The 23,532-nt window shown below is 42.4% G+C and overlaps 3 protein-coding genes across 4 annotated transcripts; all 3 read right to left on the bottom strand.

Annotated features, from left to right (window-relative positions):
- Window positions 1-1,766: 1,766 nt before the first annotated feature.
- Window positions 1,767-16,467, bottom strand: hoxa4a (homeobox A4a). Of its 2 annotated transcripts, XM_054762887.1 has the most exons (3): window positions 15,722-16,467; window positions 5,607-5,732; window positions 1,767-3,608 (listed from the first exon to the last, which is right to left on the bottom strand). In XM_054762887.1, the coding sequence occupies exons 1-3, from the start codon at window positions 15,894-15,896 to the stop codon at window positions 3,277-3,279; spliced, it is 633 nt and encodes a 210-aa protein (XP_054618862.1). In that variant the 5' UTR covers window positions 15,897-16,467; the 3' UTR covers window positions 1,767-3,276. The 2 variants fall into 2 exon arrangements, with proteins under 2 accessions (XP_054618862.1, XP_054618863.1); XM_054762888.1 differs by lacking the exons at window positions 5,607-5,732; window positions 15,722-16,467 and adding an exon at window positions 3,992-4,472 and having other exon boundaries at window positions 1,793-3,608.
- On the bottom strand, window positions 10,851-13,120 carry hoxa5a (homeobox A5a). The gene is made up of 2 exons (XM_054762884.1): window positions 12,254-13,120; window positions 10,851-11,760 (listed from the first exon to the last, which is right to left on the bottom strand). Exons 1-2 carry the CDS (start codon window positions 12,828-12,830, stop codon window positions 11,510-11,512), a joined length of 828 nt encoding a protein of 275 aa, XP_054618859.1. The 5' UTR covers window positions 12,831-13,120; the 3' UTR covers window positions 10,851-11,509.
- Window positions 16,468-19,442: 2,975 nt separating the features above from the next.
- On the bottom strand, window positions 19,443-23,460 carry hoxa9a (homeobox A9a). Its single transcript, XM_054762886.1, has 2 exons — window positions 22,009-23,460; window positions 19,443-21,797 (listed from the first exon to the last, which is right to left on the bottom strand). Exons 1-2 carry the CDS (start codon window positions 22,526-22,528, stop codon window positions 21,556-21,558), a joined length of 762 nt encoding a protein of 253 aa, XP_054618861.1. The 5' UTR covers window positions 22,529-23,460; the 3' UTR covers window positions 19,443-21,555.
- Window positions 23,461-23,532: the final 72 nt, after the last annotated feature.

Here is a 23,532-nt window from a genome sequence, read left to right on the forward strand (position 1 = left end):
ACCCACCCCACCCCACCAGCTTTTGTGTGTGTTCCCAAACTTGAGCGGTAAACTTTTAAAAAGGCAGGAACAGGAGCGGCAGAATTCATCCTTCAGTAAAAGTAAATTGGACTTTTACGCGCGGGAGATTCTGACTTTTACGCATGGAAGAAGGTTGACTTTTACGCACGGATGAATAGAGAAATTAAGAAGGTTGTTTATTTAATATTTTTCTTTGCTCTGTGATTACAGATGGAAAAATACCACGAGGATTAGTTGGGTGAGATTTTTACGTCAACTTTTCGCCACCACACATGAACTTTTCCGTGACCCGGGCTGAGGCAAAGAGACTCAAGTGGGGAGTTGTTTGGGGTTTACAAGACGAGGGGGAGGTAAAGCAAAGGGCGTCTAAACTTGTATAAGAATTCCAGTTCAATTAAATTTCTTTGGGAATTGTTTTACTGTCGTTTACACCAACTTAAGCTTCTTATCGTGTCAGCAAGAAGTCAAAAGTCCTCTGGACGACGGCCAGACCGAGGAGCATATCTTTGCACAATGTTGACATGGAGCTCTTAACAGACAGCTAAGGTGAAGATAGTCCTTTCTGCAACCACTCTGGGCCAACATCAAGGCTAATGTGAAATGTGGCGGTTTGATTTGCATGTGGATGCTTGTTTTTTCACTAATAAAGTTGAATGTGAATACTGGCTTCTTTTTTTCCCCCCTAGATGACATATTTTATGTATGTTGATTTTGCACAAAGCTGGTTAAAGAAAAGGTTAAAGGTGAGCAAACTAATGCAGGCATAATAATTCATATAATAGTGAGCATGGCTTCTTACTGCCCTTAGGACTCTGTTAATCATTTACACGTCTCTATATGGTCCTTTGTGTTGTCTTTTTGAATGGACCTTTCATTTGGAGTTGTCCTGACAACTTTTTAACGCCCTATAGTTCCTCTTACTAACTACTGATGCTAATGTTAAATAAATACATTAGACATATAGCTACATGTGTAATTAATGCATTTCTCAGCTAGAAATCAACCCATTAAAAAGTATTTTAATGCTAATTTTCTATGAAACCTCGTATGATTGTAGTAATTTATACTTCAAAGTTGAAAAAAACATGGAAATCCAGATCATAAAAGAATATATATATATATTTTTTAAAAGACCACAAGTTAGCAGAAAAACACTTAAAATGATATCGTTTCTTGTTGAAATGTGAGATTTCTCCAATTAAATGCTGCTCCTTAAAACTAAAGCAAAACATAGAATGAAAAACCTTAATTTGGGCTATATAATCCCCACATAAATACACAAAAAACTACTTACAAGCCATGAGGGTCAGTGTGGAGCAGAAGACAGACTCACGCCCTGAAGAGGATCACTTCAAATGAAAATAAGGCACATTTTCCACATCTATTTCTAACCCCCCGGGACATTCATTATTCAACGAGCCACACGGATGGGCAAATTAAAATTTCAGCACATTGGAAGTGACCTCTATTGGCAAATGACTTGAAAATTGTAATTGAAGTTCTTCATGGAGTCTGCGCAAAATCGTTGTCACTCACACTCAACGCCATTTTCTGCACTGCTTTCAGGTTCTACTGTATGTGCAAGCAGTGCAGAAAGAGATTTTATATAGTGGAAATGACAAAAATGCACCATTACGCATGACGCAATAATAAAGTAAGCTCACTTATGCACGCTCACCACTACAACCGTGAATGCACTTTAATAGCCTCGTGTCCTAAATTTACTAGGGGTGTCCTCTGTCGTTGGACGGACTCACTGCTGGTGCTCACACCTTAAAACACCCTTTTTACCCCGTTTTGCAGTCTCGGGATCAATATGCAAGCAGAAGAAAAGACTCTCGGGGGTCTCAGCACTGATGTATGGTCTGAACATTGTATGTGTCGAGAGGTCAGGGGTCGCTAGAAGGGCCGTGGACTGCTGATTGGTCCGAGGCGCCCGTGTCCCCTGGTTGAACCCATCATTGTTTGGATGTAGCAGGTAGTGACCAACACTCACACTCTGGTGCACTGAGGCTGGCTCAGGTCGCCTTCTAATGGCGAGGGAAAACAATCTTGGGCAGGGATGGATTTGACAATTTGGATTTGGGTCTGAGGGTGTCACAAGTCAAGCCTCTAACAAGGCTGTGGACCATAACATGCCTGCCAGATGACATATTTAAATATGATACACATAGTAATATATATATAGGTTGAATGTTAGTTGATAGGAAGGAATGTTTGGGGAAAATATATGGAAAAAATGCTTATTTTATTTTCTATAGTTTTACGCATTAACTCAATCAATCAAATCAAATGAATTTCCTCAAAATAAACACTAATAATAAATAGCAGTGAGTATCCTATTTGTTTGTTTGTGTTTTAAAAATTATCTACTCATAAAATAAATAAATATACACGCGTCGACAGTTTAATACAATTGTTTTTTACAAAAGAGAAAGAACCTCGGTTGACTTTTACGCACGGCTTTTCTGGCTACGAGTTGCGCTGAATATTCAAAGTCATATCAGCCTTAGAAGTGAAGTACACGTTTATTTCACAAGGACATATTCAGTCGACACTATAGTCTACACAGCACAGGGGTCACTAGTGAGACGACACAAACACGGATGTATTATTCACAGTTTTTAGAAGACAACACAGCAACAAGGGACGTACGAGCACGAATCAAACTATAAAGACCTCACGACACACAACTAGCAACAAAGTCTCTGCTAAATGCTTTCCTCATTGTGCCTTCATTTATGATTTGTCTATATATGTACATTACAATGTGGGGCATGTCACCTGGACTACATTCAACAGTAAACCAACCCACTCGCGCGCGCACACACACACACACACACGCTGTGACTATACTGGAACTCCTACAAAAAAATCTGCTTTTTAAAAATCATAACTTTCAAGTATATTAGAATTCTTCGTGGAAAACAATAAAAAAATAATGAAAAAATAAAGAAATCAGCCGTACTTTTTCTAATGCAATGCTACCTTTTTTGATCCCTTTCAATGTGCGTAATCCTTCATTCGTCATAATAATAATAAAAAAAGAAATATATGAACACTTCAGTCGCCACCGTGGGAATTAAAAATGTATTTCAAGCTGAAGGCGAGAGAGACGGAAAGTGGAAGGGGACAAAGGGCGCGACACTGGGGGCCCAGCGGCAAATAACAGCAAAATATTGACTCGGTCCGTTTGAATCCACTTGTGTTCTTTGCCATCGCAGTCTGGATTTCTTTTTTTAAATAAAGGGTGCACTATAGACCCACAGTGCACGGTGTGGGGACGAGCTGCTGGCCTGTTTTGATCTGCTGTTGCTGCTGCTGTTGGGCCACAGAAGATGTAGAGGCCGAATTGGATCGGATCTTGGTGTTGGGGAGCTTGTGCTCCTTCTTCCACTTCATCCTGCGGTTCTGGAACCAGATCTTCACCTGACGCTCCGACAGACACATGGTGTGAGCGATCTCCACCCGCCTGCGCCTGGTCAGGTAGCGGTTGAAGTGGAACTCCTTCTCCAGCTCCAGAGCCTGCTGGCGGGTGTAGGCAGTGCGGGACCTTTTGGGCACTCCTCCGTTGTAACTGGCATTGACTGAGGTTGCAGGGGGGGGAGGAGGAAGGGGGGGTTGCACAGATGTTAAAGACAAAATCCAAAGATTCTCTTGAAAAAAAAAAACAATAAAACACCCTGCACTTGCATGGGTGAAATATGCTCCACGTCATGCACAAGCACCAAGCTTAAGATAAAGCAAACAGCGGGGCTGGATATTACACTTTGGATCCTTTCCAGTTTGGGTTAAAACGCAACAAAGCTCCGACAGACGAACAGGCAATAAAATTTACGAGGGTCCTTAATTACCGACCCCGCTGCTCTATAGTCGTAAATTGCAGTTGCAAACGGCTCTGCCTGCTACTAGTGCTGCCTCAATGGCTCCGTGCGTGTGCGTGTGGGCTTTAACCGTGATGATAACTCACCGGAGCTAACGTGGACCTTTTTCATCCAGGGATAGACCACCGGCTCTTTGCCCTTCGCCACGCCGGGGTACACCTCACCGGCGAGGCTGCAGTCCTTGATGGCCCCCCCAGCGCCACCATCCGGGGCCGATCCAAGGCGCGGTCCGTGGCTCTGCGGCTGCGCTGTGGAGTGGTGCCCATCGCTGAAATCATCCAGTCCGGCGGCGGGGACGTTTGTGTAATCGTAGCCCTGTTCCGTGTAGTTGGACCTGGGGTAGGATGGCTCTTCGTGATGGGGGAAGCCCGTGTCTTTTGGCCGCTCGTAGTAGTCCCCCGGGTTGGGGATGTATCCGCCCTGCTGGTATTCGTCGCATGGAGGAAAGGACGGCTCGATATAGTTGGAGTTTATCAAGTAGGAACTCATGGTCATTAATTTGTGAAGTGCAACAATACTAATTTTTATCGCGCTGTCGTTTTTCTGATCTCCACAGAACCCTCCTACTCGCTGTCAAATGTACAAAGTTGCGTGGTCACGTGAGCGAGGCCACCAATCAGAGCGCCTCCTGTGGGCATCATGTAAACAGGAACCAATGGAAAGCATGGCACTGGTACCAGCAGAACCTCTCCGGAGTGGCTTACGTAGCTGTTGTCTTCGTTAAATCTCATTACAGACACGCAAAACCAATCAAGCAACTTGTTTACTGCGGGAACACAAACTTATGTGGGCGAGGCTTCCATATGCAAAAAAAAAAAAAAAAAAAATGCGGTAAAGCTGGGAAACTAAGAGAATATTTTCTCAAATAAAATAAAATGCATGCTGGGGGTCTGCAAAATGCCTCTCTTGGAATAAGAGTGGCGATTAAGCAACAACACACTGCCATCACTGTAAAATGAACATTTTCACTTGATTTTTTCACGAGCATCACCACCTTGAAGGACAATGCCGAGCGTGCATCACTAGCAACAAGCACCTTGCACCATTGTTTGCTGGCACGCGGAAATCAGCTATTTTTCCACACCTCAAGATATAAAAAGACGCACAAAAACTAGCAACCAACACCGATATGGCCGTAACATCCGTTGCTATGCCTTTGTTTACTCACATTCACCAATAATCGAAATTTTAAGCACCTATGCTAATCACCATCAATGTATATTGTGACACCGAGTGCGTAAACTCTATAAAAGGCACACTGAAACACCTGCAGACATGCAGCACATATCTGGCAGCACAACCGGCAGCCAAAGAGAGCGCCGTCTAACAAACACGGTGCTGTGGCATTGTGAAATCATCTGCACACAAGAAGTTGACGCATCCTTTAAATGCACAAGACAAACTAACTAACCAACATTTTTCATGTGTTTTGCCACAATGTGAGCACCAAAATCTGCAATATTCAAACGAGGGGGCAACAACACCGGTAGCACACATTGTAAGGATTATTCATAAAGAAATTGAATATTAAAAAAATATTTTTTTAAATTTTAAGCATTTTGCACAGACATTTTCCCCAAACTGGTTGTATACTGCATTTTTGTATTTGTGTTATCATCTAATGGATTTTAACAGATGCAACCCCTATTTCGTTGCACTACAAATAACGTCTTCTGTAAAGTAATAATAAACATGTCTGACCTTGTTGCTCGCCATCAGCCATCACTTGTTCTCGTTGCCTGTTGTCCATATTGGAGGAGAGACAATAATGTCCTTCAGGACACTGCAGCTCCTCAGTGGGACACACTGTCCGTGTCAACAAGTCCCCTGCAGCACAAACAAGAAACACAAACTTCAGGAATATTGAACAGGGTTTCCCTTCTCCTCATTTTCTTGCTTTTTGCCCCCTCTTTGAGTCCCCCCTTCTCTGTCTTCACTCCCCCAAACAGAGATAACTTCTGCCTGACCCCAAAGTGACACAGTTTCCATTTTGTTTCTGATTAATCTTGCCCATTGACAGTCTTTGTTAAACAACAAGGCGTGCCCCCTTCTCCTAAAGGGGTGACATTTTCATATCTGTTAGACGCGCTGACCCGGGCTTCACCCCGGACTTGGACTTCTGGCCAACTGTGGATTTTGGGGGGGACGGTGCACATGCACGGATGGGCTCCCTCCACGAAGGAACTCTTTTCAATTGGACAAAATCCCACACGAGGCAGATAAAAGCGAAAAATGTGAGTATTTTTTTTTTTTTTTGCATTAATGTCACATATGGATTTTGCACATGCATGCAAAGCAGCTAAAAGGATGTATAGGATTACACTTGAAATATATTACAGGCTTTTATCCACGAGGTAGCATCTTTGCAGAAGATGGCAAGGGAACAACATTTACAGCAGAGTGGATTCTGCAGAGGTCCTGTTTAAATATAGGCCGGGTAATAGCCTCTTACTGTAAGTTATCCTCCACTGGACCTGTTCATAAGCTTGGTTTTCATGTTTTGAAAATAAATTCCAGTCTATTCAAGCGAGGCCTGCAATGCGCGCAGCCTGTGGGACTCATTTAAACAAAAATGCCTTTAAGCGGTACATTTTAATGCGATTCTTTCACCGGAAATGTCTGATCTTAACATGCACCTTTTTGCACAGGACGGCGTGTATAATATAAACAAAATGCAGTTTACAAGCTGAAGTTAAAGCGAGGCAGACCGTGATGTTCCACCCCAGGGAGCACTGATACCGCCAAGTGAAGGTCTGCTAAGGTAAAATCCATCACATGCACTGACATCTTACTGTAAATTTAGATTATGAGTGAAGTGCTGTGACGATAGTGACAGATTGCAGGTGGCTCGCACAAGGTCTCTTGTCTATACGTAATAATAATAAATGTCCTTCTGCAGACAATATGTGTGCCAAGGATTCTGGTAAAGGGGGAAAAACATTCATGCCTTTGCAGAAATATTTGGACTGCACGTTGTCTATTAAAGCAGAAAGTGTAGCCTCGTCGGGTTTGCATTTAAAAGCAGCACAAATACCTCAAGAAAGTGCAAAAAGGACGCCGACATAAACTCACCACCATATTAGCTCATTTAAAATGCATTAGTTGAGTGCAGAATAATATTGTGAGGGGGGAAAAACGTTATTTTATCAAATTATTGATCTTATTTGTTGTTCTTTCAACGAACTTTTTTTATTTGAACTGTGTGGTGCGCCAAATTGCTGTCCTGTACCATGTTTTGCAAATAAAACTACCATTCATGTGGTAAAAAGAGTCTAATGTGTTTTATTGGTATCGAATAAAATGACTGTTGTGCCTTACGTTTCAGTGGGTGTGTCTTTTTTTTATTGTTTGCTTCAAATACATCCTCTATTCATAATTTCACCCCCAGATTTAATATAAGAGTAGGTTTCTTATCAATCATAAATGTAACTGATTCTATTTTTGCACTTCGTTTCCAAAGGCAAAAACAGATAATAGGCGCAACGATGGGATAAAATGGTGTATTTGAATTCCGTCTTTGTGAGCCACAAAAAACATCTGTGCCATTTTTGTTCCCCAGAAAAGCTTTCTATTCAAGCTGATCAGGAAGAGGGGCTAAATGTTTTTTAAGGGGTGCTTCTAGGAGCTCAGTTTGGGGAGGGGGTCTGTTCAGGGCCTTCCCATTACGCAGTGACCGGGTCGAGAGTATCAATCCTCAGAATGCAAATGCCGCCCCCCGTCCCCAAACATATCAAATGCAATTTATTCAAAGGAAATTCACCAATCAAGCGCGATAATAAAACGCCAGCCACTCAATCTTGTTGCAGGGGACGGCTGGGGGGGGGGGGGGGGGGGGGGGGGGGGGGGGGGGGTGGTTGTGTGGGGGTCCCGCTTCCCTCCTCCCGAACGCAGGGTCACCGTGCATGCAGGGTTCACCTGGAGTGCACACTGCAACATATGTAATTCAAAGCTATTCTATCTTTTGTGTGGACGAGTCAAGATCGCCATTATGAGGCTTGCAGGCATCAAGCTCCGAGCGAACAGATGACGGTGACTTGCCTCACAGCCTCAACTTTTGACCCCAATTTTTCCTCTTCTCCTGCTATCTCGCTCCCATCAGAGGCGGCCCATTGAGACATGATGCCCCCCAAAAAAGATTTAAACAACATCAACATGATGCCTAGACGAGCATCATTTCCATAAATTTAATAGAGAGGGAACAACCTGCACGATGTGCTTTCCTGCAGGGAGTGATGAGCCCATATTCAAGACAAAGGGAGCTGGAATATGCAAATAGTTGACTAAAAGTAAAAATATAATTTCAAAAAAAAGAGTAAAAATGTTGTCTTCTCGCAGCACCGCAAGCATCCCAGCACATGTTCATTTATCCACATTATTCTTCTTCGATGGACGAGGCCGTTCTGCCATTAAGTTGCGTGCGTGTTGTGTTGCCTGTGCACACATTTGCAGGCTGACAGTGAACTTGGCCTAAAGCGAGCTCTGCTGGTGGCTCAGAGAGGATGCAGATTTATCTTGGAGTTGCAAGGCATGACCTCCGCATGAACCCTCTCAGCCTGGCAGTATGCCTGCACGATCATTTGACATATTGGCTGGGATTTTCATTTCTAAAAAAGCCAAGCTCTCTATTTTTCTCTCACTCCGTGTGTGTGCGCGCGCGTGTGTGTGTGTGTGTGCGTGCATTGTTTTATTGGCATTGTGTGAGAAGGACAAAGCATAACCTCACTATAAGTTGCTGCATGGGGCTGCTTCATTTAGCAAGGCGTAATATAGGATGCATATGCACACCATGGTTTGATTAGATTGTGTTTATTGCATGGGGATAAACAGAAAAAACAGGATTCATTCATCTACTTAATGCCAGGGGTGTTAAGCATGTAAATAAAGCAGTTTTTGTTGGGAAAAAAAAGTTGATATACGCATATCCATAATAAATATGATTCATTTGACGTACATATTTTGAAATAATGCCTAATTCTTTTACAATATAACATGTTATTTTAGCTGTGTCAGATATAGGCCTCAATGCCAGAAATGTTCACAAACACCTAAGTGCACCTAGTTACTTGTGAAAAGTTCAAGAAAAAAGGATTTTAGTAATACTTTTAAAGTATTTTCCCACTGTATAATACTTTTGTCCCCACAATATTAAATTATTTAAGCTGTGTCACATAAAGGCCCCAGTGCCAATCATGACATCTTTATATGCACACAAGCCTCGTAGTCACTTTTCAAAGTTAGTAAAATATTTTTCTAGGATTTTATGAGCACTTTAACAATATTTTTCCAATATAATATACTTTTTTCACCAGGTTACATTATTTTACAGTAGCTAGGTCAGATATAGGCCTCAATGCCAACAACTGCATGTTTCTATGCACACACAAGGGTCCTAGTTACTTTTGGAACTTTTTGAAATATAATTTTGAGGATTTTAATAGGAGTTTAACAATATTTTTTCACTATAATAGATTTTTATTTCATAATATTTTATATTTTTTGACTGTTGTTGTTGGTTTCCTCGCTGATTGGCTGGTTGTGCTTCCTTATTAATATGGTTACTTGTCCAAAAAAGGGCTACTAAAGAAGACGAGTTATTTCCAATGTCTGGGAGTTTCCATTTGAAAAAAGTCGAGGCTGGATGAGCAAAAAGGCCAAAAATAGTACAGCGAGTTTGTGCATATTCTGTCCCATGTCCATATTTAAGCCTCGAGGTCCACGAGAGAGTGACTTTTTTTTCCAAAATGGGCTGGAAGGTGGGGGTGATTTGAACTTTTCAACCCTAAACAACAATATGACGTGGCTGACACAAAACGGAATTCCTTTTCAAAAGTCTCCCTGCTGCTTGTCTGTTTGTCCCCAACTTGTGTTGACTCGACACTGTTTACAGCCTTTGGCCCAAACAAACCAGAGCAAACTTCCACTAGAAGTCATCACCGCAGTGCAAATGCAATCAAACCCAATTAACTGTATCAAATAATTGTGCACACACAGGAAACTTTGCGTGTCATGATCTGCGAATTCTCCAATGTGATCAAATAGAAAGAGAAAAGACGACAAGTTAGTGGGTGGAAATGGACGCAGAGATAATTATCCAACATGCAAAAATGGATTATGAGTTGCACCACAGATGGAGGGAAACAAGTTACACGGGGAAGGAAGCAATTAAATGTCCATGAGCCGGACCCAGCCCTGCCTGCAACATCTGCCCAGACCAGAACTCAGCGCTGCACAACTGACAAATTAGCGTAATGGACTAATTGGGAAAGATAGAGGGAGTGCATACAATAATAAGGCTATTTAACACAGGCTGGCTTGTTCTCTGTGCAGAAACTCACCCGAAGGAGCGCTCCTCATCCTGGGCCGTGCACACACGTAGCGTCCGGTCCGGTCCACTCGGGCACACTGAGCTCAAGTGACGCAGTGTTCTGGTCAAGCCACACTTCTCAGACGCTGCAAAAGGCAGAGTCAGACCAAGCCTCGCCGTCAGTGCGATTATATGTTATGTGCAATATACTGTCAACTCCCCAAAACCATAAAACTTACTTTAATGGCCGTCACGTGACCCTTTATGGCCAGTGAGCCTATCTGGCTGCGCGCCGGATGATTTTTACGATCCAATTCATAGACAAAACCCCCCATTCATTTAGCACCCAAATGTCAAAGAGCCAGAAAGGGGCCTAATAAAGTTTACAGCTTGAAAAGTCGAGCTGATGCTGCAAGAGGGGCGAAAAGGGCCAGTTTGGTGTGTGAGCCTGATGAGGAGCCCAAATGTCCAACAGAACTACAAGCAGGGTGAGTAAAAAAAACAAAAAACAAAACTAAACACATACACTTTCACGGATTAAAAACCTGTTGAATTTCTATTTTTAAAGAAAAAAAATCCGCCATTTATCTCTAACTGGGAACACAGTGCGAAGAAATAATGCAGTTCCAGTAAAAAGTTTATTTTAATGAGCATGATGAACAGCAACAATGTCTTTACAGTACATTTTTTAACTTCCAGTCTTTTTTTTTTTAAACATATACACAAATGTGAGGATTAAAAACAGAGGCAAAAATATGGCCGACCATAAAATATTTATATATATATAAAAAACCGTCTTAAGAAGTCGCAAAATAAACAATCAGAATACATAGCGCAGCTGTACTGTACACACAATACTTCGCAGACTTCCGGAGGCACATTATACACCACACAAATAAATACAATACACATATATACTGCAGGTACTACTAAACAAATCAGCTGTGGATTGGGTGTACATTGAGTGCACGCTGGTTAATAGGTAGCGTTTTTCCCTTCCTTTTTCTGAACAAGAAATAATTTAAACATTTATTTATCCGTTCCCTCTAAATCTAGACAGAGCTGTACATTTAAGTTGAAGTATCATATACGACTGAGGAAAGTAACATTACAATGTTGGATATAATGTTAAGAATGATGGGGTGCACCACCCCCAAGTCTCTGCACACCGTCCCCAATACAGGGGACAGGAAGTTGATATGACATAACTTTTTTTTTTTTTTTAACATATTTTTGTATCACTCCTTATCAGGGGTGATGATGAGTGGGGTGGTGTTGGATGGTGGCTCGGGGGGGGGCATCAAGGCCTGTAGCCTCCCCCGCCTGCAGCAGCCATACTCATGCTCTTCAGCTTGTTGTCCTTCTTCCACTTCATTCTGCGGTTCTGGAACCAGATTTTGATCTGTCTCTCTGAGAGGCACAAGGCATGTGCTATCTCGATCCTCCGCCTCCGAGTCAGGTAGCGGTTGAAGTGGAACTCCTTCTCCAGCTCCAGGGTCTGGTACCGGGTGTAGGCGGTCCGGGCTCGCTTCCCTTCTGGCCCTGACAAATCTTAGATTGAAGGAAATGAGAGCATGGAGAAAACGTGAAATATATCACATGTGTGCAGCAGAATATTCATACGTGTGTTCATATATCACGGTTTCCTGATGAGGAAACGAGTGCAATTTCATGTCTAAACGGATATCCAAGAGGAGTCTAGCAGACAAAATAAAAATCGTGCAATTTTCATTGGTAAAATTGACTTACGTGCGTCACTTAAATTTCGAGCACGTTTAAGAAATACAAGCACGTTGTAATTGTGTGCTTTTGAATGAACGTGAAATCAAATAATGACAAAATTCTAAAGAAGTACAGTATAGGCTGATTTTTAAAACAAATATAACAAAGTAGCGTAACGTGCAGCATATTAAGTGTGCACACAAAGTCAGTGCAAAAGTACTGACATACTTTTCACAACAGAATGTTTAAGTAGCACTTTTGCTTAAAGATAATGGCAACATATACTTTCATTTCGTTATATATCACGAGCACTGAAGTTTACCGTGACTTATGTGTAGTTTCCTCATCCACGGGTATATCTGAGGCTGAGCCGGGTCGCTGACGTTCTGTGGGGTGCTGGGTGCACTCCCCGTGGGCTTCTCCTCGTCCAAAGGGGACCCTTTGGCCGCACAGTCCCGGCTGTGGAGCAACGAGCCACCGCTGGAGCTCGAACACGGACTGGGAAGTGAGTTTTTCACAGCTCGGTGCTGGGACCGAGACTCTGTGACCTGCGTGGAGCTGGCGACCGGTAACGGGTCAGCCGGAGGGGACAGAGCCGAGGCGACGGTGCTGTTGGCGGCGGACTGCGTGTACCTGACCGGCTCCACCGAGGGGGTGTTGGCCGCCGAGTTGCTGGGGGAGAAGGCGGCTGTGCGCTCGCTGCCCACAAAGTGTCCGGTACTGGCCCGGCCGACTGTTAGGTCCATTCCGTTGTAGCCATAGCCGTACCTGCTGGAGTGCATGGCTGTGGAGTCTCTGTATTGCTCGTCCGCCGAACTATGCTCGCCATAATTATGCAACTGGAAGTCCGCGCCATTGGGATAGCGACCGCAGAATGAGTTCACAAAATAGGAGCTCATTTGTTGACAATTCCTCCGCTTGCTCTTTTTAGTATTATTATTATCGCAAGAGGAGAAAGGCGTAAAAGCAGCGTGCGTGATTTGTGGCTCTTATGCTTCCACGCGTCCTATAGCAGCCTTGCACAATTTATGATGAATTATGGAAATGAGTGGGACATGGACTTGATTCTCTCTTACGTAGGCATCCAAATATGGGGTACGGCAAGGAATCACGTGCTTTTGTTGACCAGTCGTAAATCCTGCTCGGTGACCTCCAGAGGTAAACTCAAGCACTGAGGAAGTGCGGGGTGGGGGATAGACGCGGAGGGGGCTCCGTGGCTCAGGGCAAACTTTGCCTTGTCGTGGTGCGCCATCGTCTGGCGCAACTGTTGCACTGTAGCTGCGAGCATTGGGGGTCATTGGGAGGTTAACGAGCATTGCGGCAAAAAAGCGGACGGGCTGCCTGGAAACAATACAGGCAGGGCGAGTGGCGTGCTGGGAGTGCAATATCTGCTATAGGCTGGTGTGCACAAATAACACCATTACCCTGCTATGCGTACCAGAAGAGGCGATCCGTGCAAATTGTGCATTTACGTAATACAAGAAAACGCATCTTTTGCATATTTTGCAGTCATCGTTATAATAACACATTTGAACAAGGAATCACATGGGTGTACTAATGGATAAATTATTGTATTGGGGGACGATAAAAGCAATAAAAACTAAACCTAACATAATAAATATGAGAATGTGGGCTTTGAATGGAATTGATTTTTGGCATTTTAAGCGTTTAACCTCATTCGGGTTCTTGTTTATTCGACAGTTCTATCATTATTACGCTTGTAAGTGCACAAAACAAGACAGCAGCATGGAGTCAATAAATGTCATCTTGGATGTCAGAAGGAAAATAGGAAATAGAGAAGCAGTCAAACATTTGGGCACACTTTCCAATGCTGTTGAATAAGAAGGCGTGTGCATACACTGTATGCATATATGGATAGCATTAAAATCCACTGTTACCCACAAATATATGAAATAAATTGTAAACAAAAACCAAAAAACTGTGCATTGCATATGATGAGATGCAATATACAGCAAATAAGTGAAAAGAGAATTAATTTCCAATCATAAGATAGTAAAAATCTAGTCTGATATATGTGGATTCTGTACATATGTGTGGGAAATGCATGGTGGTCAAATTGTGAAATTTGTATATTTTAAAATATAATATAATGTCATATTTTCTCTCTTGGGATGAAAAAAAGCTCAGGCTACCTATACCTATCCATAGGAATAAACATAGTAGCCCTATATGACTAGATAATGCATTCAAACATGATCATTCAAGCAGTCTGCAGTAAACTACTACTAGAGAATGACATTTGCGAGTATAATAATAATATCTATTTTGATCTATAGTATTATATTTTCTCATAGTTTCACAGTCTGTTAGTTTTGATGAAATTGTATACATGTAGGCTGTATGTATAAGTTTATGTACATGGAGGTGTAAAGTATGTTACATTCGTGGTGGTCAAATTGTGCAATTACTAGCACGGTTATTTTATTATATTGTATGTATTTTTTTTTGTAACTGTATGACATACTTCTGGACGTATGACTTTTATGAGTATTGGAATTCTATCCAGTTTTCTCAATTGTGCACATTTAATGTCACGGCAATATAATACAGTCCAAAAAAGTAGGCAAACAGCAGAGGGTCTGTGCAGAAACTCGCAGAGCCGAAATAAAAGGCAAGGGAGCGACTCCGTTTGGTCACAGCCTTGTGGAATTTTTATGGCACCCCTTGTCTCTTTATGTGAGCTTGTGAAGTGGATTTTGGGTTCATGCATTTTTAACCCCATCGGGCAGCTCTTTGCCTCGCATTTGCACAATCCTTCAATACTGACATAAATGTACACCACGTGGCCAATTTCTAAACATTAATACTAAATAAATAAGAGACTACATATAGGAGACGTGGGTGTAAGTGTGTTTCCTACAACAGCTGATTTATGGTGGGCCAATGGCAACAAAGTTCCCACGAATTGGTTTCCTCAAGTCGAGACGTGGGGACACACCCAGGAGCCAAAAAGGGGCCCGGGAGAAAAAAAGGGGGGGATATTATTGCATGCAGCAATAATATGGACAGGCAGTGCACTCTGCAGGCCCCTCACACACTTACACGCTTTGCAGGAAGTGCAGAAAATAATTAACCGACGAATGCGGCACATTATGGAATATACACCGAAGGTTTTTGTGTATTATCCCAATCAACTACGAACGCTTCATTACCGTGCATATGACAATAAACCTCTTGAATAGCATTTTTCAGCATGTTTGCTACACCGTTTAAATAGCAAAACAAGTAGAAGCAGACACGAGGCACATTAAGAATGAATAAACATCCCCAAGTCATGGCGTAGTATGAGTCAACAGTCAAACATGCCATAGTTTCTGCAGCATCTGGGTCATATGCACTTTAAGGGAGAAGGGAAAAAAAGCAGGAAAAAAAAGACAGATCCATTCTCCCACCGAGCCCAACACTTCAAACACATATTTCCACTCAAATAGGAGGTCAACCTGCCAATCTTCCTTGCTCAGACATCTTGAGCAGAGCAGCAGACAGGAGCTGTGAACGTGCGTTACGCTGCGCAGCCACACGGGGGCGACAAACGGCAACTGTCTCCGACCGCACACTTGCGGTTGAAGCCCAACCCAGTTTAAAGTCAACAGCAAATAAACAAACAATGGGGAAAAGATGGACTGATAGGAGCACGTCTGTGACATGATGGTGAAGCATCATCAATAGCATCGTCACCAATAGCGACCAGTATAATGCGCCACTTCAACAATACGGCGATCCCATACGTTGCGACGTCACATATTATATATAAATTTAGCTGTCCTACCTTGTGTGGAGAGTCCCAGGTGTCCGGATGGAAACAGGAGATCCCGGGGGGTGGGGATGGTCCTCGTTGCACACATCTTGCCAAAACGTGCAAAGCATCCAGTCAAAGAACGCTCCTGTGGCGCAATCTCCTCCAAAACAAAAAGATGTAAGAAGCAAGGCGCCGGTGAAACCATCCGAGTGGGAGCTGGAGCCCGTTAAATGAAAGGCTCCTGTATTCCGCGATTGGAAATTATATATAAAAAGTTCACGTTCACTGCTCCTGGCCACGTGACGAGCTGCGGCCAATAGGAGGCCGAGGTGCGTCGTAAAGCCGGATTGCCGTGTTGTAAATTTTCATAAACAACAACGGATTTATGGCCCGGCGCTGGAAGGAAGGAGAGAGGGAGAGATGGAATGGTGGGGTGTACAAAGGAGAAGGGAGGGAGGGGGCAGGTCAGCAATAGGCGCCATCTTAGTGAGGGAAGAGGGAATGCAGAGTTCAACAGCCATTCTCCTTTCTTGTGCAGCCTCGTCCCCTCATACTTCACATTCCCCTAAACCTCATCTTCAATCACTGCTCCAGTTTTTTGGACTCTGCGCAAGCCTCGCTGTGATTAAAAACTATGTCATTTAATTATATTTCCAGTATTTTTTCTGTAATATTCTCTATGCCTAATTAGAGACAAAGGGGGCTATTTGCACATTTCTAATCATATGTCCTGTAGTTTCACTTCTTATAGCACGATAAGGTGAAAGGATTGTCATATTTTCATTTCGGATCACTTCGAATAACAACGTCTCCATTCTCGTTATTAATATTAATATCAAGCTAAGCATTTGTGGTCGGTATTACAATATAGCCTAATAACAACATCGAATATGTCAAATGTAGATTTTAAACTGGTATGGCAAAAATAAAATCGACAGAGGCAAGTGAGCGTGTCTATACAAAAACACCTTATTTAGTCTATATTAAACCAATAATAATAAATAATAAACATAGCGAATTTAAGCAGTAAGGCCTTTGCACCATTTACAAGTGTGTATGTGTGTTTTGGATGTATCAAAGGTGGTACGTTTTGAATTTGTGTGTGTATGAGAGGTCGTATATGCGGTCTAAATAGTTTGTTTTATTTGTGGCTAAATAATTTACATTTTAGTCAGTGTTTAAGTTTAAAAAATAGGCCAGGTGACGTGTAAAAGGGGGCAATTCAGGGGTATGATATGCATGAAGTGGGCATTTATTTAGCTCATTATTTAAGAAAATCCTCCCTTAGAAAACGAGTTAAACATCATTTCCATTTTTTGTAATTTGATGAATCAGGGTAATATTTTCACAATAGTGGAATGTCAGAGAATGATGTCATGTGATCATGTGTCATGTTTGATGTCATCTCTTAAAGTCTATTTTTGTTCAATTTTTTTTTGCAGTGGGACAATGCATCTGCAGTTTCTTCCTTGTGCCCCCCCCCCCCCCCCCGCCCCCCTCCATTTTCCATGTGGTTCTGGAACAAGATTGTAGTCTACTTGTGTGGGTATAAGAAATAATGTGTGACATAATTTCATCCTCCATGAAATACCGGCTGAAGTGTCCGGTTGAAGCGTGCGGATTGTTCTCAAATCCTCGGTGACTGGGACCTGCAGGAAGACAAGATACAATAGCGTTACAGAAGTTGTATTTTTTTTATGCATGTTAAATATGACACAATATTGAAATAAATATTTTTAAAATCAAGCTACAGGGTTCATTTTAACGCATGTATGTTTCTCAAGGATTGAAAGTATTTGAGTTATGGTTTAACACTGAAGGCATTTCCTTTTTTAAAATAAATTAAATAAAATCTTCACATTGCCTGCAGTCTAATTCCACCTGCTGGCAGTGTAACCAACAAAAATGCGTCCGAGAGTATCCCTGCAGCCTTTTTGAAGAGCGCAGGCCCCATTGCGAAGTAGCAAGTAGCTGCAGAGTGCAGCAGAGCTGATTTACACAAAAGGTCAGTCTTTTTTCTTTTTTTTTTTTTTACAACCACAAAGGGGATAAGAGGGTATGAGAGTAATAGGAGTGCACAGAAAAACCCCCAGCGGCAAGGTCTATTGGTGCTGAACACAGAGGCACTGACCAAATGAATTTATGGCTGCAAAACTCATTAGTTGCGCAATAAAAGTTTTACGATTCCTCCCATGCAACACCAGTGGCTTCACGAAATTAATTGAAACACCAATGGTTAGGCTAAAGCATCCTTGTGTGGAGCAAGAGGGGAAAAATCACACTTGGGGAGTTAGTAGAAAATACCTGCTGTTTGCAACATCCAGGGCTGCATCCGGTGTTGTTTACCCGGCGGCGAGGTGCAGGCTGGCGGGGCCGGATGAGAGCAGCTGTCGGGGAGCAAACGGGCTGCAGGGCGTTGTTGTGGTGTGGCCCTAGTCTGGGATGGACATGGGCCGGCCTCCAGACAAGACCGGGTCAAACAAGAGCTGTGACCGATAAAGAGTCCACTCGAAGATGAGATCTTTGCAGTGCTGGACCCAGTCAGCCTATCCTCGCCGTATATTTGCTAAGAAGACCATCCACATAATAAGAACTCATTTTTTCGCCTGTCTGATTTGTTGGGCTAGAATCTTCAGTGTCGTTTTTACGAGTTGGTGTGATATATGACAGCAATACGCCCTAGATTTACACCGAAGCTCATTTTTACCGTGGACCCCGGCCTGCCTGCTCTCAGCCAATCAGAAGGCAGATATGAAATCCATCATGGCGCGGGCTGCAGAGTGGGATTAACACTACCCACTCATAAACACGCTGCACATCAAATAAAACCTTGCTGTAGTCACCAACAACGACATTGAACATTTTCTCCATTTTTGTTTAAGAAAGCAAAGTCAAAGTTATTCTTGCGTACACGGGAAAACATCCATAAATGTGAGATTAATCAAATATAATATTACCAAACATGTACATTCTTTCTCAATCTTGCCATAAACTATGCATGAATTAAAGTTTTTTTTTCTTAGTAATTCAATCCTGTCCGTTTGTAGGCCATTTTTCGTCCTAAAATATCTATTGCTCATTTTATCTATCTTTCTAAATACAATCTAAGAACGTAAAGTAAGAAAGAAAATAGAAACTCGTCAAAGTGATTGCATTATTCAATAAATTAAATGTTGAATTAAATATTTCTATTTAATAGTTTGAAAATAAATGCAATGACAAAATATACATCATAAAATACAAGAGAACAATGTAATTTCTAATAACACAATACACTTGATGATATATAGTAATATTTAATTCAGCATTTTATTTGATGAGATTTTCAATCATTTTTGACTATATGACATATCTATTTTATACATAGCCATATGTATGTTGTATAATAGTTACCAAAGTTGCTCTCAGAATGTGCTGAGATATAAATTAGCTACTATTGTCACTATAATTAATAAAGATTTAATATTTTAAATTATTTTTAATTGCATTTTTTTTAGGAATGTATAAAAAAATGTTACAAAAGGGAATTAACAGGCTTGTTAAACCTTGAATGCAGTATTTACATCCTAAAATGAGGCAAATGCCTCCATATTTTATAGTGATGTTGCAGCAGTTACGATATTTTGAAACCGTTCGCGTTTACGTCAAACACAACACAAACGAAACATTTACGTTCAACCATGAGTGTTGAAGCAGTCGTCCTGCTGCGCTGATTCATTCTAACCGCAGGCAAGAGAATTTGGCTCCTGTGCCGTGCAGAGATTGTTAAAAAGGTGTCAAATTGTTTGGTTGGACTCTTAAAATGTTACTACAGTATTTCTCGCACCAACAGCACCGCTCAGCAGGTTCATTAAAGAGTGGAGACGGCTTATTAAAGCTTTAAGACATGTTGTGGAACAGTGTCGCCACCCTCTGGTCAGTTCAAGAAACTGCAAGAAGCGAAGGCCGTAGTGTTGTGGCGTTAAATTTGTGCTTTTTGCAGCGTAAGTGGACAAAAAAAATGCACTGGACGTTATACAAAATGGTTGTATCTGTGAAAATATTAAAAATACACATATTAATGGTGGACAGTTATGCATTAAGTGCACTATTAAGGTCCAGTGGTGGCGTATTTTAATGCTCCCTATTAGTAGTTGTATTTGTTAATACTCCAACTGCACAGCCGCATCTGAGTGTGTCTTTATGGCTGTCTCGACGCGGTGCAATAGAGTCCAGAGGGCGGAATGTTCCCAGGTAGAAACAAAGGCTCAGCCCAAATGACCGTGAGTCCTGCTTGCGCGTCCCCGTTGGGAAGACTCCAATAAAGCTGATCATTTCCGCTCGGCCTTTTGTCCAGACCCAAAGAGAAGAAAAAACAAATGGGTGCCATTCTGGAAACAGCCTAATTGTGTCTGGACGGCCATAAAGCCATTAAAAGTGGAATGCCAGACAGTATAGGAGACCAGGCGTTTTATTGCACTGTCTCTTGTCGAGTCTTTGAAGTTTGGGTCCATCTGCGTCCCCCTAAGCGCGTCACAACAGAGTCTCACCTTCAAGCGAGTCTTCTAATAATCCAACATTTTCTGCTGTTAATGCAGACTATCACGCTGAACTGCAACTATACGGACATCAGAGGGGAATCAGCCATCATGTGATTCCATATGTTCTGTCCATGTGTCAAATATTTGGCAACTTGCACAGACTTGAACCATGCCTTGGAGGAGGCCATGTTTTAAACCCACATCTTTCACAAAGACGATCTTTTCTGTTGGAATTTTATTCTGAAACGAATTGATTGAGTCCAATACGTGGCTTGTCATTTTAATTCAAAGAAATAAGGGATATGCTTCAACTGTTCAAGTCCTCCATGTCTTTTTTTCTTGTTTTGTGTCCGCTTTCCTCGCAGCGCTTTGCACCCCATAAAATGTTATAGCGGTAATTGTCTTTTACGGCTCTATAGAGCCATCAACATCCTCTGCCATACGTCCTTACTGTACACCCCAACATAATATACTCATTTTTTTATTATTATGGGTTTTTTTTGCATTGTTTCTGTGTATTTGATGTGTTTTATTCTTACAATACACAGGAAAGCAGCGTCAATTCAGCACTAGCCCTTTTTGTGCAGATATAATTTGTTTTATTTTAATAAATAAAGTACAAATTACATTTGAGAACCAAACAGACGGTCGGCGGACCAAGAGGTAATCAATTATAACCTACAGTGTTATTTAATTTCTCATCACTATGGACAATTCCTTCCAAAAAAAAAGTCAATTCCTGAAATGTAGGCTTATTTCTGTTTCTAATGCAAGCGATTCTACAACAATTTGTCATGAGAGAAAATAGGTTATTGTAGGTAGTTGATAAACACATATAGGTAGTCAGTCATGTAATGTAACATATAGAGCTTCAATATAGAATATTCTAATGCAGTAAGCACTTCCAGGAGGTTTTCTGAGATGTAGCACCTATCTTCACACTATGTGGTCAACGTCAGACTAAACTCATAATTCTAGCAATAATAGAGAAGAAACAATTGAAAAATCAAACACATTTTACAAACTAGCTCGGGTGACTGTGAAATAGACAACAAATAAGCTACAAACCAGAACACACAGCTGGAAAACATCCATACACAAACAAGCACAGAGACCAACTAAGTCACTTTAACGAGGTACTAATAAAAAAAAAACACCATATGAAAGGGACAACTAAAAAACAGGGCACTGTTAAAATTGTGCAATATAAAAAGGTAGTCGCATCAAACGAGAGCCTAACATGCTTTTATACAAGACAATTAAGCCCAATAGGTTCTGCTGCTTTGAATCAGACGAGGCTCCAGCAGGAAAAGCTCGCTATTGGCCTCATTTTGTCATATGGAGTCACTCATCTTTAGATGCGCCATCTTTGTTAAACTTCTTCATCTTCATCCTGCGGTTCTGGAACCAGATTTTAACCTGTCTCTCGGTGAGGTTTAAGAGCCTCGCCACCTCGTACCTACGGTCCCTGGTCAGGTAGGTGTTAAAGAGGAACTCTTTCTCCAGCTCCAGGATCTGGTGCTTTGTGTACGGACAGCGCTTTTTTCTGGTTGCACTCGCGTGGAGCCAGTTGGACACGGGGTTATCTGGAAAGAGTGGGGCGACACGGGGGTGAGGACTCGATTTTTGGGGGGAGGAGGAAGGGTGGGGGTGACCGGACAAATGCACATAAACACACAGTGGATCACAACTAAGGATGGAAGGGGATGCCAATTAATAGGGGGGTGCAGGGATGTGACGCGCCAGTCCACGCAGCCTTACATGATATTAATAACAAAAGCAACATGCATGACTTACTTGGATCCAGGCCCTGCTTCTCTTCACTCTCCACGGCCACGTCAACTCCCCGACCCGATAGTGCTTCTTTCTCCGCGGCAGATGCAGCCACCGGGCCACTGCTGTAGTCAGAGAGCAGCAGCGCCGTGTGCGAACCGGGCATCGTTCCTTGAGCCTCGGGTTTGATTCCGTAATGGTGGGGCGTCTGTAATCCGGTCATGGGCTCCAGGAGCCATGACTGGTAGCGGGCGTCTGACTCAGCGCCGACAGGGCCTTGGGGGTGACCATACGGGTGATGATACACAGAGGAGACGGTGCCTGGGAACTGAGCGGGGACGTGGCTCCATGACGCGCCGAATACAGGCGGTTTGGACGTGAAGGTACAAGCCCCGAGCTCGCTGTGGTCACTGATGGAAGGGGGATGCTGTCTGGCGTGCTGGTACCCGGGCCCTGTGGGGTATCTCGGCATGGAGAGCTCCTCGCTCTCGGGGAGAATGAGGGAATCGACGTAGTAACTAGTCACCGCTCCGGATGTCGACATGGCCGCAAAGTACTACACGTTCACATGCACGCAGTTAGCAGAGCCATGCAACAACAACACAACAAAAAACACGCACGCACACACACACATACACACGCAGTAAAGCCAGCCTCACAAAATAACAATGTGGAGAAATCAAGTAGCAACTTGGCCCCTCACACAACTACAGTGGGCTTGTAATGTGCAGGGAGCCACGCCGCCATGCCATTGGACAGCAGACACACGTGATCATAAAGGCTGAACAATAAAGTATAAATCAATCGCCTCTGGTCATTAAATACGCACCCCACTTCCCCAATAACAAACACTAGTTTGAAAAATAAGAATAAATAAATAAATACAAACTGCTAGACGTTGGAAAAAGATATGAATGAAACATGAATGACGTAATGCGGGAAGGGGGGGTGTCAACTTGCTGGTGCTGCTGCTTCATGTTAAAGCTTTGCTGCAAACGACACAGTATTTTCGAAGCTTATTTTATGAGTTATTTTATAGGCCACGTAAGCACCCTACCCATTGCTGCATGCTCACCAAAGACAATGTTATAAACAGCTGAGCGCATGCATACAGTTTAGGTCGATAATCCGCATTGTCCTGAACTACTTTCATCATTTCATTGAATATTTTAACACTGTTAGACGTCGTCTGATTCTTTTATTAGTCCTCACTTTTTAGGTTAAAGGCAATGGCATTTCGTACCTCTCAGAGCTTATTTATAGTCGTTATTTGGACTGTGTTATTCCAATTTGGCTAATGTCTATGCTATACCTGCTGCCGTGTTGCGTTTGTGGTGTGTAAATACAACATGCTTATTAACTTTAAGGATCATTCGAGGTTGCAAATCACGGCGTTAGTAGCAAACGTTCGGTGAATACAACTGCGATATTCATTTGTTGTAATGAGATAGTTCTGACAGGGCAGCTTGAGGGGAAAACACGGCACTTTAGTTTGAAAAAGGACGACTTATTCGTGTAAATTAAATATTGTGTTTCTATCATTGTTAT

This window comes from Dunckerocampus dactyliophorus, chromosome 20 (genome assembly GCF_027744805.1).
Source record: "Dunckerocampus dactyliophorus isolate RoL2022-P2 chromosome 20, RoL_Ddac_1.1, whole genome shotgun sequence".
Taxonomy (NCBI): domain Eukaryota; kingdom Metazoa; phylum Chordata; class Actinopteri; order Syngnathiformes; family Syngnathidae; genus Dunckerocampus; species Dunckerocampus dactyliophorus.